The 14,601-nt window shown below is 36.9% G+C and overlaps 1 protein-coding gene across 1 annotated transcript in view; it reads right to left on the bottom strand.

Annotated features, from left to right (window-relative positions):
* Window positions 1-782: 782 nt before the first annotated feature.
* npy1r (neuropeptide Y receptor Y1) overlaps window positions 783-14,601 on the bottom strand; it is a 50,739-nt gene continuing 36,920 nt past the window's right edge. The window contains exons 3-4 of the mRNA XM_018095865.2: window positions 4,657-5,471; window positions 783-4,564 (exon numbers count right to left, since the gene is read on the bottom strand). Coding sequence (XP_017951354.1) covers window positions 4,148-4,564; window positions 4,657-5,340 — 1,101 coding nt within the window. The 5' untranslated portion in view covers window positions 5,341-5,471 and the 3' untranslated portion in view covers window positions 783-4,147. The remainder of the gene's footprint in view (window positions 4,565-4,656; window positions 5,472-14,601) is intronic.

The raw sequence follows: 14,601 nt of genomic DNA, 5'->3' as shown, positions 1-14,601 counted from the left end.
CAAATGTACAGACAAGAAGCCATTAGTCTCACTTCTAATACCCCAAAAATGCAGCTATACAAAGCAGCGCGATACATACTGTATCTGATCACATGGGTCATTCTTCAGTAATGTGATAGGTTTATGCTCACAGTATTCAGGGCCACCATCAGGGATCACATGGACCTGTGCAACAATTTTACCAGCCCCCTCCGCCGGGGGCCTAATGGTTAAAAAACAAAAAAAACTGTACCATTTATGAAAAAAACATGATCCCTTGCTTGCAAATCCCCCCTTTGCTTCACAAGCCCCTTTGCTTGTTTCACTGTAGTCCAGTCGGCAGCCATTTAAGGGTTTGTGCCATCACTAATCAGAGCTAGTGGAGGAAAGGGGGGCTGCAGGCAAAGGATTGGGTCTTTTTATAAAAATGGTATGGGATTTTTTAATGAATGTATATTGAAAAGAGGTTTATTTTTTTAATGGAGGATCTAGGACAGAGCTCTTAGTTTTTGGCTTTAAAGGGGAGGTTTAACTCTCTGCAGCTTTCAAAAGGGGGTCGCTGACCCCTGGGCCAAAAACGATTGCTCTGTGAGGCTACAGTTTTATTATTATTGTTACTTTATATTCATTATTTTTCTATTCAGGTCTTCTACTATTCATATATCAGTCTTTCACTCAAACCACAACCTGGTTTTTAGGATCCTAGCAACCAAATAGCTGCTGAAACTCCAAGCTGGAGAGCTGGAACAAAAACTGAAATAATTAAAAATTACAAATAATGAAAAATAAAGACCAATTGCAAATTGTATCAGTATATTACTCTTTACATCATACTAAAAGTTAACTCAAAGGTGGACAGCCCCTTTAAAGGAATGTACCAGACCTGCTGGATTTACACAAGAAGAAGTTAGACTGGAATAAAGGGAGCAGAGAGATACAAACAGGGCAGAGTCTGGGGCAGGGGACGCGCACCCGGGCCCACACCCCCTCTGGGCCCAACAGAGAAGAAGAAATACCTGCTGGGGAGAAGTGTGCAGAAATGTTACATTACTGGTATGGGGCGGCTGCTGAATACATGGGGCAGGCAAAGCCAACCCCGCAAGTGATTATACCCCAGGTAATACATATAGAGATCAGATGCCTTAAATAAATCCCCAACACTGTGATCTATAAATCTGCTAAAAACCACAACTCCCAGCATCACTACAGCTAAAGCCAGCCAGATGAATTGGGGGACAGGAGCTGGGAGTAGCAATATAGCGGCTACTGATTTTAGCACTAGCTACTTGGAGCCCGGTACTTCCACAATTACCCGCATGAGACATTAGCCCAAACCCCCACAGGTCATCATTGCCATCTCCCCTAGAGCAGCTGCTCATTTTGTCACACAGCTTTAAGTCCCAGTAAAGCTGCATGGGGATTACAGGATAAGTTACTGGGTGAAGTTTGAAGTTCCCCCCAGCCTAACTAATTCCTATGCGGCTGTGACAAAATGAGCAATAGTAGGGAAAGAACATCCAGGCACATTAGATCCTGCCCTCCTTTCCCAAGTTTGCAGCTTACTGACGGCAGAAGGGTCTGGCTATTTTAAGTAACCCATGCCGTGACAACTGTCCCCTGTCCCCCCTGATGGTGGCCCTGACAGTATTATAGTAACCCATTAGATTCCACAACAACCCAGGTGGCACATATTTGAGACACGATAATCATGAGGGGAATGGTTTTTCAGGCCCCGTGGGAAGAACATTTCCTGTTTCCTTAAAACCTTACATAAACACAAGCAAACTTCTTCCCTGTTAATTCACATTTCTACTAAAACTTTCTATACAAATGTTTGCTTAGTTTCACAGAAAGGGGAGAACTTTTTTGTCCAATGAACACTTCAAATTAGATCCAGATTATATATAAACTATAAGGTAAATGCGAATCACATTAAGATCATTGTTTATGAAGGTAAAATAGAAACAAAGCTCACAAGCTTATTCTAACTATACCCCACACTCTCAGGCAGGCCTCTTTCCTGACACTTTACACAACTTTACTTCACAGCAAATAAGTATAAAAAGAAAAAGCCGTTAAACATATACTGATGGTCCATTTTGCTTGTTTTTATATTAGTTCTATACTTTGAATGTATGGCCCAATAAATCTATTTATGTTGACTCATATGGCATGTATTTAGACTGTAAGCTCTATGGCAGGAACTTGCTTCCTTCTTTGCTTCTTACAATGGACTACATGGCATTTATTGTTTATATATTTATTTCTTACACTGTTAGTCATCCCTGTTTGTACTTTTTGTATTTAAAACTTTACAGTGCTGCTTATCCTAGTAGAGCTATATAAAGTTATACATTCATATATTTAAACCTTTAATTCATCAATGAACTTCATGTGAAGGCGCATACCATAAAAATCCTAGACACTGGCACTTATGGTGTTTTCGCCAGTTTTTTAAAAAGCAGGCAAAGAAAAAGCTGATCCAACCCACATCCATTCCGGGAGTGTATAGTTACAGGAATGAATGGGATTTAATCCTGTGTGCCCAGTAACAGCCAGTCCTTATTCATTCCTGTCACTACACACACAGAAAGGTTTTGGCCTTTCCTTTGCTGGCATTTTTTCACCGGCAGAGAAAATGCCAAGTGAGCCATTAAGCTTGAAGGGTAACTACAGAAAAAAATTATACTTTAATATAACTTTTAGCTCATGGAAATAAGGCATTTTCTAAATATAATCAATAAAAAATTCTGTACCACTTTTAAAATAATGAAGTTACACTTTATTATCTCCATCTCAGCAACCTGTCCTTTTTCATCCTCTGTTCATGCAGTGGTCGGGTCAGATTCTGACAGATGTATTTGAACTAACATAGTTTACTGACTCCAGCACTAACAAAAACTAACATAATAACTGACTCTGGCACACATCCTGCATGTAGAGAGACAGGATTTCCATCAGAGCTAGTTATTTTGAAAGAGTGAGCTCTAATACCCTAACAATGTATTAGACCTAACTGTTTATCAAAATTATACTCCTGCATGAAGAGGGAACAAAGAGTGACAGAGATTGAGAGGGAGATAGAAAAGAGTAACTTTATTATTTCATAAAGAATATAGAATTTTTAATTGATTGTATTTAGAAAGTGTTTTACGTCAATACAATTTTTGTGAGAGTTTCCCTAATGATTTATAGTGACTTGTGCCTAAAGAATCAGGTGCAGATGTCATTATAATTCTTAGTTGCAGAAATGATGCAGTCTCTCTGGAATTATGGGGGGGAACAGTGCATTATGGGTAAAACAATGACTTTTGGTTGTAAATTAACCCTATTATCTTGCTATTGTTTCATGAATAATATCAATGACTATTGTATAGTCACCTCATTTTCTAATCAGTAGGGGGTCCAAGGTTTTTTGTTTGCTACTTTCATCGCTAGAAATTCTTCCTTAAATTATAGCATTAAAAAGTCCTCTCATATGAAAGTAAATAGAATAAAGCATAACAACATGGGTATCTAAACCTAAAAAATACGAAATGGTAAACAGATCGTTTGTAGTGTGTTTGGGAATCCTATGAACCTTCTGAAGGTCATTTTTTCCCACTCCCTCTTCATTTCACTACATTAGCACAAGAGTTTTTCAAAGACAACATAATACATATGAATGCAATATAAAATAGCATAATGTATAACTTAACATCTATTAAATTCTAATAAAATAGGTAAAAAAGTAACTTTTTGCAACTTTTGTAATAAATACCGTATATCATATACTGCAGTTATAGTTACAAGTACAGATTTAAGTTTAGAATACAAAACATAGTAACAACATTCACAGTTTAAAGCGATCGTCATATTACCGAAGAATGCTTGTTCTCAGTGCCAAACACCACATGAATGCCACATGACTGAAATAAAGCTGAATGCTTGCAGAATGTTGACAGTACAACTATGGTTCCACAGCCCAGCAACTGGAATGTGTAACAGCTGCTCATGTTACTATTATTAATCGGTGAATAGAGTATAATGGTAGTGCAGACGGGACACAGCCATGCCTTTGCAGTGTTTGGTGCTAGAACTTCAAGATAAAATGGCGTTGTGCTTATTTGGGATACATATTTGCAACACACTTACTGTCATTAAAAAAAAGGCATTTTGTCGTTCATTTTTATGCTATTGGGCTTGCCTGTTTCAAAGATGTTTTGGAAACATCAGTGTGCATGGTAGACATAGCTATTGTCTCATAATCGTCCTCTCTAGATCTAAAATCACAAAAATTAAAGAAGAACTGTAAATCCCTTTGGAAGTTTTTGTTAAGGAAACCATAAAAAATGGGGTTCACGCACGTAGAGATCATCGCCGTGAGGTGGCAAATCAGAAATAACAAGTTGTGGTTGCAGGTTGCAATGGCTTCATGATTCCAATCAAACACCAAATTGAAGATGAAGAATGGCAGCCAACAAAGAGCAAATCCCACCACTATGGATAGGAGCATGATGTTAATTCTTTTAGTTTCACTGGATCTGTACTTATTGTCTCTCATCTTGTCCATCATATTGTTTCGTCTTTTTAATCGTAGAAATATCTAAAAGAAAAGAAAAAAAAATCACAATATGTTCTAAACCTATCACCATGGAAAGCTAAATATAATTCAAAAAGAATAATTAAAGGTGTTACCTTTGTGTAGCAAACAAAAATGAAACAAAGTGGCCCAAGGTACTGTAGAATAAAGAGTAATGTTGTATAAGAAAGTCTGAAATTGTCCTCTGGGAAATCTTCCAGGCAAACATATTTTCCTATGTAGGAGTCAAGGCTTATGTTTCTGAATGGTTCATCAGTTAAAACACTGTACATCATTAAAGGTGAAGAGCAAGCCATTGCTACGCCCCATATGACAGTTATTCCAAAGCAGGCGTGTCTATTATTAGGTCTCCACCCACGAGGATTTATTATCAACTGATGGCGTTCAATAGCAATAAGAACCAGTGAAAAGATGGAGACGGTCACTGAAACACACTGTATGTACTCATTTAGCTTGCACATGACCTCCCCAAAGATCCAGTGATCCATAAGAGTATAAATCAGGGTGAAAGGCAGGCACATTATTGTTGCTAACAGATCAGAAAAAGAAAGGTTCACAATGAGGATGTTGGTGACGTTTCGCATCTCCTTCTGCTTTAAAATGATGATAATTAGAGCCAGATTTCCAGAGAGTCCAAGAATTATAACAGCCCCATAGGCAAGAGCGAGAGTAAAAACTATAGGCATTGGCAAAGCACAGTCTTCCGACATAGGGAATGTAATATTTCCTGAAATGTTGTTAGGAACTGACTGATTTTCAAAATAACTGGAGAGATTCATTTTCCTCGTCTTTGCAAAGCAACTTACAGGGAAAAAACAAAAACTTTCAGTGTGACAAAGTTGTTCCTTTAGCTGTCTTCATGATGGAATGAATCCACAATCCTTGTGAAAATTCATGATGTATGGAAAACCTGAGGAGAGAAAGTATAGATTTTGTTTACTACCGATGCACAGAAATACAGGACTATAGAAAACCTAAGGATATCTAGCAGTAGGAATCATGTTTAAGTAAAACTGTGATATTAATAAATATGGTGTGAGATATCCACGGAAAACACACATTTATAAACATTCTGGATTTGAGGCTAACAATATGGCAGTGTCGCTATTAGGAGTTAAATACAGTTGAGTGAAACACCATCACGATACTACATTTACCTGTTTAAAGCAGAAAATTGTATTGATTTTACCCCTAAGGAAATGTTACTCTGTACTGTAATAAACTGAATTAGAAATTGAATCTTTAGAAAATCAAATCAGCAATAACGGAGTTTATTAAGAGGGTTACAAAGCCTGCAAATGAATCTTGCCAGTCGTGCTAACGGCTCTATAAAAACAATTGAAAACAACTCAGGTTCTTTGTTTGAGGTAAAACATCACATGTGAAGCAACAAAGGTTCATATTGTTATTATTAGTATTGTTTCAGATATTCAGATATTTAAGCTATAGGGCTAGGCCTAGGACAAAACAGGAGATTAGTCACCTATGATAAATCTCCTTTACCACTGGCATCTAATCTGCTCCAAATGCCTTCCCACCAGCAATAATGTAAAAACATGCAAGTCACTTCCGCTTTTGTAAGTCTGGTAAAAGCAGAAGCAATGCATAAGTCTTTCCATTGACGAGTCACATTATCTGCCATGGGAAGGCATTTGCAAGAGTTTTGTTGCTCGCAGTAGAGGGGATTTATCATGGGGTGACTAATCTCCTCGTCTGTCATTACCCTAAAAAGTAAACAACCAGTGTAACCCAAACATTAGGCTATAAATAAAATGTGTTATTGGTAAGACCCCATTTTGCTCATTGCAATCAGTTTAGGAGGCACCATGTAGAGATATTAACTGAACAGAATCTAACCAGGGAAGGGCAGTTTGATGGTTAATGATTTAAATAACAAACAACAGCAGGCCTTAAGCTTAGATAAGTAAGGAGAGAGAGATGATATATAACAATACTGGGATTTACAAGTAGTATGGCTCTCGACATGTTACATAGTTACACTGTCAAATAGTTATGTTGTGTTGAAACAAGACCATAGTCCACCAAGTTCAACCCTTCCAAATGAACCCCAGAGCTCATATACGCACACTCTTACCAAAATCACTCCCATATTTACACTCACATGTATAAATTATATATACCAATATCTGTACTATCTAACTGTTGCCCTTATGATCACTATATCCATTGATATTATGCTTGTTCAAGAAGTCATCCATGCCAGATATGAATACAGTACGTAGCCACAATTTTTGTTTAAAAATATATTCATAAAAGGCTGTCCAGCACTAGGGGGTCCTACCTTTGCTAGGGCCGTGCAAATCTATATTTTATGTTGTTTGTCACACCTGTTGTAGGTCGCAGGGAAAAATAATGTTTCTAGTGGCAACTGAAAAATGAATATAATATGGTACCAGTAAAGTGCAATATGTTTCTGCATGACAAAGAAAGAATGGGGTAGCAGGAGCAATTCCACAACTCATTTTTAGATTGCTTTTAAAGTTGCCAAAAACATAAAAACAATTTCCACGTTCAAGAAGCTCTGTCCTGTTACTCCCTGCAGCGAAACGCATGCCATAAATACAAGATATAACAATGTGCAGGAAAAGCAGAAAATCTAAAAGCATGTGGCAGCATTGTTACCAGATCATCACAGGGGCCCTAATTTTAAATTCCACTAGCAGCAAAGACGGATGGATGTCGACTTCTTTTGCTGATTGTGGAATTTATTATCATGTCTAAATCCGTGAGGATGTTTTATTGATGCTCCTGTTTTATAGTCTGTACTCTATAGATGTTGTTCTCACACTTGTATAGTGCTATTTTGATATTGTATCTTGTATTCACACTATGGTCTTTGAACTGTGGAATAATAAGTCTTCCTGAAATTGATGCTCAGTCTTTTTCCCATGTTTCTTTGTGCTTTCTAATGCTGAGTATACACTGCTGTGAATCTGTCGCCAATGGTGCTTCTATTATAATCTTCTAGATTTCCAATATGAGCTAAAAGTTCTTTGCAGTTTTTACACACAAGACATATTTGTTTTAAAACATTTAACAGAAAGTGTATTATGACGGTATAGTTTTCAATTTGTAGTGAATAAAGTACCCCCTGTTGTAAAATATAAGGATATTATAAGTCAATGAGGCGTTCCATGACCATTCAGGTCATGGAACTCCAGGATGACTTCTAATATCCTCATATTTTACAAGAGGAGGTACTTAATTTTATAATAATATACAAGTTTTAGTAAGTCATGTGACAGAAATTGCATCACTAAGCTCTGATTATAACTGATGTCATCACTAAGCACCATTTAAAAATTTTTAATTTACAGTTTAGTCCCACAGGGAAATGACCAAACTGTATAATATATAAATATAACACACAAGAGGCATGCATAACCTGTAATTTATATCCTTATAAACGGTGCGTAGTGATGTCATCAATTATTGTCAATGCTTAGTGATGTACTTTTTGTCACATGACCTATTAAAACTTTATACAATAAACAATGTACCCCATTGTAAAATATAAAGATATTAAGCACTTGTCCTTCAGTCTTGTGCTAGTATATGGTCATAGAACTCCTTTACAATTGGGGGTAAATTATTCACTATTATATATAAAGGCAGTTTTGTCAATAAAAAGAACTGTATGAATACATGTGACCTAGAAGCAAATTATATAGGTGTGCTGAGCAAAATTAAAGTTTATTTTAAAATTACATGTATCAAACGTAGGGGTTTCTAGCACATAAAGGCCTCATTTTTTCAACTTTTTAATGTTTTTTTCTTTCTTTTTTTTTCTGCAGCTCTTAACATAGGCATTTACACTGTTGTCTGGTTACTGTAGTCATTGATTTGAACAACAGGCTTGATGAAGAGAACCCAATCACCCAGGTTGCTATGGGCACTATGTACACAAACAGCACATTTTAGCACCCTTCCGTGCTATAAAGCTTATTCAGGGATTAATGAGATCTGTGGTAGAGTTAGCATGTTGTTCATTTTAATTTTTAATTTCACATTGTTGAGAGGCAAAACGGAAATACAAATAACTGGATACGGTATAGAACTAGAGCAAAGCATCTTAGATTATTTCTGTCTACGAGATACAATTTAGTACTGTTTATCATCTGTATAAAGGGGAGGTAAACCCTTTCAGACTGCCTCACAATTATACACAGTATCCCCTGCAAGTTCCTTTTAAAATGGGCTTGATTTACAGTATATGCAAGTGTAACCTGCTTGAATATACATTGGAAATGTACCCAAAGACTACGGGGGAGATTTTAGATATTTTAGTTTTTTTGTGCTAAAAGGTATTATAAACAATACAATAAATAAGTATAAATACACAGATTGAGTGCCATGTTGTATGTCAGGGAGCCCCATACACAGGCAGATAAGGTGCCAAATTGGTCTAAAGGGCTAAGATCAGCAGCCGAAATCTGCCCGTTTATGGCCACCATTACAGTTCCCCCTAATTTATTGCATCCTTTGGACTTCCAAGGAGCAGCCTATACCCAGATCAGAAACAAAATGCTGAATAACTTACTGCTGTTTTTTCTCATGCATTATACATACATGATAAATACATGATGTTTTCTAGATTTTGATCCACGTATGATCCAAAAGGCACATTATATCCAAAAGACTATTATACAGTGAAGGATACCACTAGCTTTGCCACTAAGGCATTTAAATTGCACAGTAGATGCGAGAGAGAAGCAAGTAGCGATACAAGATGGCTACTCATGCATAACTAATATCAGGTCAAAAACTGCACATTAAGAAAGTACTAGCATTGTATTTTTAATCATATTATAGTGCATAATGAATTCTTCTTTGTTATGGTATAATGCCTATGGCATACATAGCTATATCTTAATCCTGGCTGTCCTAACAAATGTTAAAAGAAAAGGGTCTATAAAAAAATCAATATTTACTGTACAAAAAATAAATATATAAAGAAAACATGATTAAAGCATTTCCTGGAACAAGTGAATACTACAATAACACAGAAACCCAGGCATCTGTGTTTGTACAATAAACAAATGATCCAATACACACACGCTAATGGCTATTCATTTTTTTTTCCTGAAACGCTATATTTTGCATTATTGTATTAATATGGGTATAATTAAGATAGAGATAAATTGTGGGCACAGGCTCTGGTCCGAGCAATATTTTTTGTTTAGATAAATAAAACTTTTGTTTATAGGCAAATTGAGGAAATTTAAGTCCCTGGGAAATTTCTAATAACATTTCCCTGTCACTATGATGCTTTCTGATCAGAGCAGGTAGGCAGTTGTGTGCCTTTGGTTAAAGGGGCCAAATGTAAAGCCAACACATAACCACTGACATCAATAAACATTAAAGGAACACTAAATTAAAGTAATTCAAATATAATGTAGTATTGCCCTGCACTGGTAAAAGTTGTTTGTTTGTCTCAGACAAAGCTGCTGTGTAGCCATGGGGGGCAGCATTTCAAGCTGACATAGAGCTAAAAGGCACAGGTTACATAGCAGATAGCAGATAAACTCAGGAAAACACCATTGTATTTTACAGGGCTTATCTGTTATCTGCTATGTAACTTGTGCCTTTTCTCCTTTTTTATCTTGAATGGCTGCCCCCATGGCTATCCACACTCACCAGCACTCCCTGGCCTTACTATGTATGTTCTGCCTGGTGCACAATATTTCAAAATATGCAAAAATATTGGCATAATAGGACTTATTTAAGTAATATGAACCCTGCTATGTTATTAGTAGCAAACCATATAACATTTCGGGGGGGCACCCCTTCGTCACACATGTCTATACCCCCCTCCCTGCCTGACTTTTTTAATGGTGCCAACCCTAGTTTACAATCTGAAGAATAAAGCTGGCGATACACGCACCGATAATATCATACAAAACCTCGTTTCGTACGATATTTGGTGCGTGTATGGCAAGTCAGTGAGTCGACCGATATCGCAGGAGGCTGCTGATATCGGTCGACTCACCGATCGGCCAGGTTAAAATATTTTGATCGGGCACCATAGAAGGCGCCTGAGCAAAATCTGCCATCAGGGCTGAATCGGCAGAAGGAGGTAGAAATCCTATTGTTTCTACCTCCTTATCTGCCGTTTCAGCCCTGAACGTTATTGGCGGATTTAAAGATCTTTTGTGCGACCGGTAGTCAGAATATCAAATACACTAAGATTTCCATTATTTTAGTGACTTTCCTTTACTAACTGTATAAACAACCTCACAATGCTTTACAGTAGCTGTTTATTTAAGTGCAAAGAGGGTCTATAAGTAAATGTACATTTTATTATATTTTTAATAACAGTTATGAGCAGAGTCTATCACCTAAAATAATATTCTGTTTTCAGCAACACTGAAATCCCCCTGGCAATGCCCATTTCAGGTTAATAAATAAACAAGTCAAGAAAATGAGGGAAGGACAGAACCCTGCTAGATGCCATGTGCAATCTTTAAGAGATTGTTGAATTTAAGTTTTAAACATTTCCAAGTTTTCCTGTATGTTCTTTGCAGCACATTACATCACTTTAATCATACCAATTTGAATTTTCACAGCTTTTTAAACTTGAGAAATATCTATAAAGACAATATCACACTTATTAAAATGTCTATCCAGCTCTTTACAGGAAGGCAGGAAATTTGTTTGACCTGCTCTGTTGCTCATACAACCGTTGTCTGTAATTTTCGAATATTATATTAACAACCCTTCAAAAGGATTACTGACCATAGGTGACAGTCTTACACTGACAACTATTATAATTCCCCGGCTAAAATGTTCTTTCGTTATTAAAGAATGTCACCATAAATGACATCCGGCAATCCTTTAACCACATGCTAACCAATCAAGAGAAGATTAAATATAGAAGTGCAGCAATTCCTGTGCTAAGCTCCTTAAATTGCTGTGGATGTTCACCATCTTGTTCTTCACCTTAATTTTAGTTAATAGCCTAAAGGCTTTGTCCTGGGACAGATAAGGGCATGACTGGATTAGCAGTTTGGTTCTTTTTAATTTCATGCCTTAAGTAATTGGCTCTTACTAAAGCTTATCTAAAAACTTCTGACCAGATAGAACTAATACATTGCCTACCTCTGTATCATAATGAGGGTTTGAATACAGTGAATACATAAACAAACATAAACAAAGGCACAAGGTAAGGTATGTCCCTACCAGGCCTGGACGGGGATTCAAAATAGGTTTTAGAATGTCAAGTACACAGAGGCCCAAACAGCCCCTGCAGGCCCACTAAACAGTGACTGTATGGCATATTACAGCAGCCCCTCTGGCATTAGCCAGAATCCACAAATTCCCAGTCCTAGCCTGGTCCTACTGATTGGCTGCTCCTCTTGACAATACTCTCTTGAGGGAGCCATAAATCCAAGGACCAGGTTCAGATCATTCACCGGAGCTTAAAGTTTTCATTAATTTCTATCCTCATATTTTTTTCATCTTTTATATTAAAATTTCTTTTAAGAACCAACATTTTTAAATCATTTATAGAGTAGTGAGGGTATCCTACTGATGTGTGTTTTTTAATAGTTATAGTAAAGCGACGGTGTGTTTTTCTCTTTCTCAGGCTTTGGCCAGTCTCTCCTATATACATTCCTCCTGTCTAATGCTTTGTATTACGTACACCACATTGGAAGAAGAACAGTTGTACTGACCATGGATGCTGATCTCCTCTAATGTGTATGAAATTGGTATTTTGTCTGAAATCAAGATGTGGTGAAGGTTTGACATTGTTTTTTGCCACAGAGGTTTGTTCTATTTGTGGTGGGTTGTCTCTAATGTATAGTAATTGATGCCCTGTATATCAGCCAGGTATAAGTAGGTATTCACTAGTCACTAGGCATTCATACTGTGCCTTTTAAAAATTTTAAATAGTAATTCAAAAAGTAATATTAAATAGTTGGCTTTAGGCTCAAATAATCATATCAGTCCTTTCATGGTCAAAGTGAGCAAAGAATGCCCATTTTCCATCCTCACTAAACAAGCAAATCTTCCTGAGTTAAGGTGAGAGTAAAAGCTGCTGACGGTATGAGTATGCAGTTTATCGGCCCCTGTGTGGGGCTCTCAGATGGATTTACCCAACCAATACCTGACCGAACATTGGGCAGATGTCGATTGTCCGGGTTTAAAAATCCTATCAGGATGAGGAGCATGTTAGTGCTTTGACCCAGTCCTCATTCTCATTCCTACATATCCTTGCTTATCATATCTTAGTCTAACCCATTCCTGCATGTTCTATACCAGTGTTCTCCATTACTGCCCATCCCACCAGAGTTATTGCAATCTTCTCAATTTGCTCTTTCCATCAGGGAATATTTATCATGCCAGGTAAAAAGTGTAGTGAAACAATACCGGTGTTATTGCTCATACCAACCAATCAGATGCTTTGCTTTGGTTTTCTACTTGTTGAAATCTAATTGCTGATTGGTTGCCCTGGGCAACATCATTGGTAATGCTTTACTCCACTTTTTACCCAGCATGATAACTCTACCCCATTGTGTTACACATTCTCACAAGTCCTCTGTAACATTTACAGCTTATTGCATCTGTTTTCCCATCCTTCCTTATTTTATTCCGGTCTTATCCATTTCTACTTATTCTACCTCAGTGTTCCTTATACCTGTTCCTTATACCTGCTCCTCCATTTCCATAGTTAGACATGCAACCTCCCATTTTAGGCTTTTTAATGTCAGTCCTGCTACTTTCAGTCTATCCATGATTCTTTGCCTCAGAGAAATGCTTTGCTTTGCTAATGGCACAAACAGTGCAAGAGATAAGATCCATACCAGAGGAAGCATTATTGCATGTACCATAATTGGGTGCCTAAATAACATATGTAGTTTAATGTATCAATGTATAAATATAGTGTTATGCATATGAGGTTTTACAATGGATAGGTGATTGATGCATTGCTTTGCTTACACTCACAGCCATGAAACTATGCTGCTCTCAGTGCGGGTGAGCACAGTAAAGAACCACTTATGACAGCTTGTTAACTGCAAACTATAAGACATTATAATTTCAAAATGTATTATAAAAAGGCCATTTATAAAATCCAATAATATGCTTAAAAAATTTATGTGAAACCAACTAAACTTCTTGTAGGTTATCATGACAATACACTGCATAAAAACAGCCCATAAGAAAAAAGTCAGAACTAAATGCAGAAAATACATGTTTTAGAGTTACATTAATTAACCTATCATTCTGTACTTAACTCCCAGCAGAGGTGGCACTGAAATGATTAATATTGTTGTAGGGGTTATGGTTAATGTTGTAGGGGTTATGGATCAGTCACCTTTTCTGCCTGCTTAATTTGGTATCTTGTATAGAAGTGAAGAGTGGGAACTGGAGTCATATTAGGTTTTTTTTCTCTCAAGCAGAGAGAATGATGTATTATAAAATCAGACATAAAGTAACTCATATATGATGCACAGTACAGTATAAAGCACCTTATCAGGTATATCTATGGTATCTATCTCTCTGTTATTCTTACATTATCGACAATTGCAATCATTCTGATGAAATACACACACACACATGCAGTTTAGCTTTGATCTGTCTGTGTACAGCCTATAGCAACATATTTACACTGTTCTACTGCTGGTTACTCTTGCCTCAATGGCTTCAAGATTATAAATCTGTTATCTACGGTATGTATGAAACTTATTGTAGTTATGAGTAGTGGTGGAAAACTATAACTTAGATTTGCAGCAAGGTTAACATTATCAAAGGTATATAAAGGCATAGTTTACTACTCCATTGAGCTTAATATATAGAGAAATATGAGTCACTGAACTGTCAGGTACTTGCCTGCACTTTATAAAGTTAGGGTCCAGACCATGTAAAGCTCTTTGAGTATAGAAATGGGTTGAACTTCAGTGGCTCCTTTAGAGAAGAAACTGCACTGCATTTTTAAATTGCTATTGTTCCCTACAGTCCAAAATGGACTATAAAGACGTGAATTCCACCCCCATGAATACAATGCTGCCTACATCTGA

The sequence above is a fragment of the Xenopus tropicalis genome, chromosome 1 (assembly GCF_000004195.4).
Source record: "Xenopus tropicalis strain Nigerian chromosome 1, UCB_Xtro_10.0, whole genome shotgun sequence".
In the NCBI taxonomy this organism is placed as follows: domain Eukaryota; kingdom Metazoa; phylum Chordata; class Amphibia; order Anura; family Pipidae; genus Xenopus; species Xenopus tropicalis.
The sequence above is the reverse complement of the archived record's forward strand: the minus strand, read 5'-3'. Positions and strand labels throughout refer to the sequence as shown.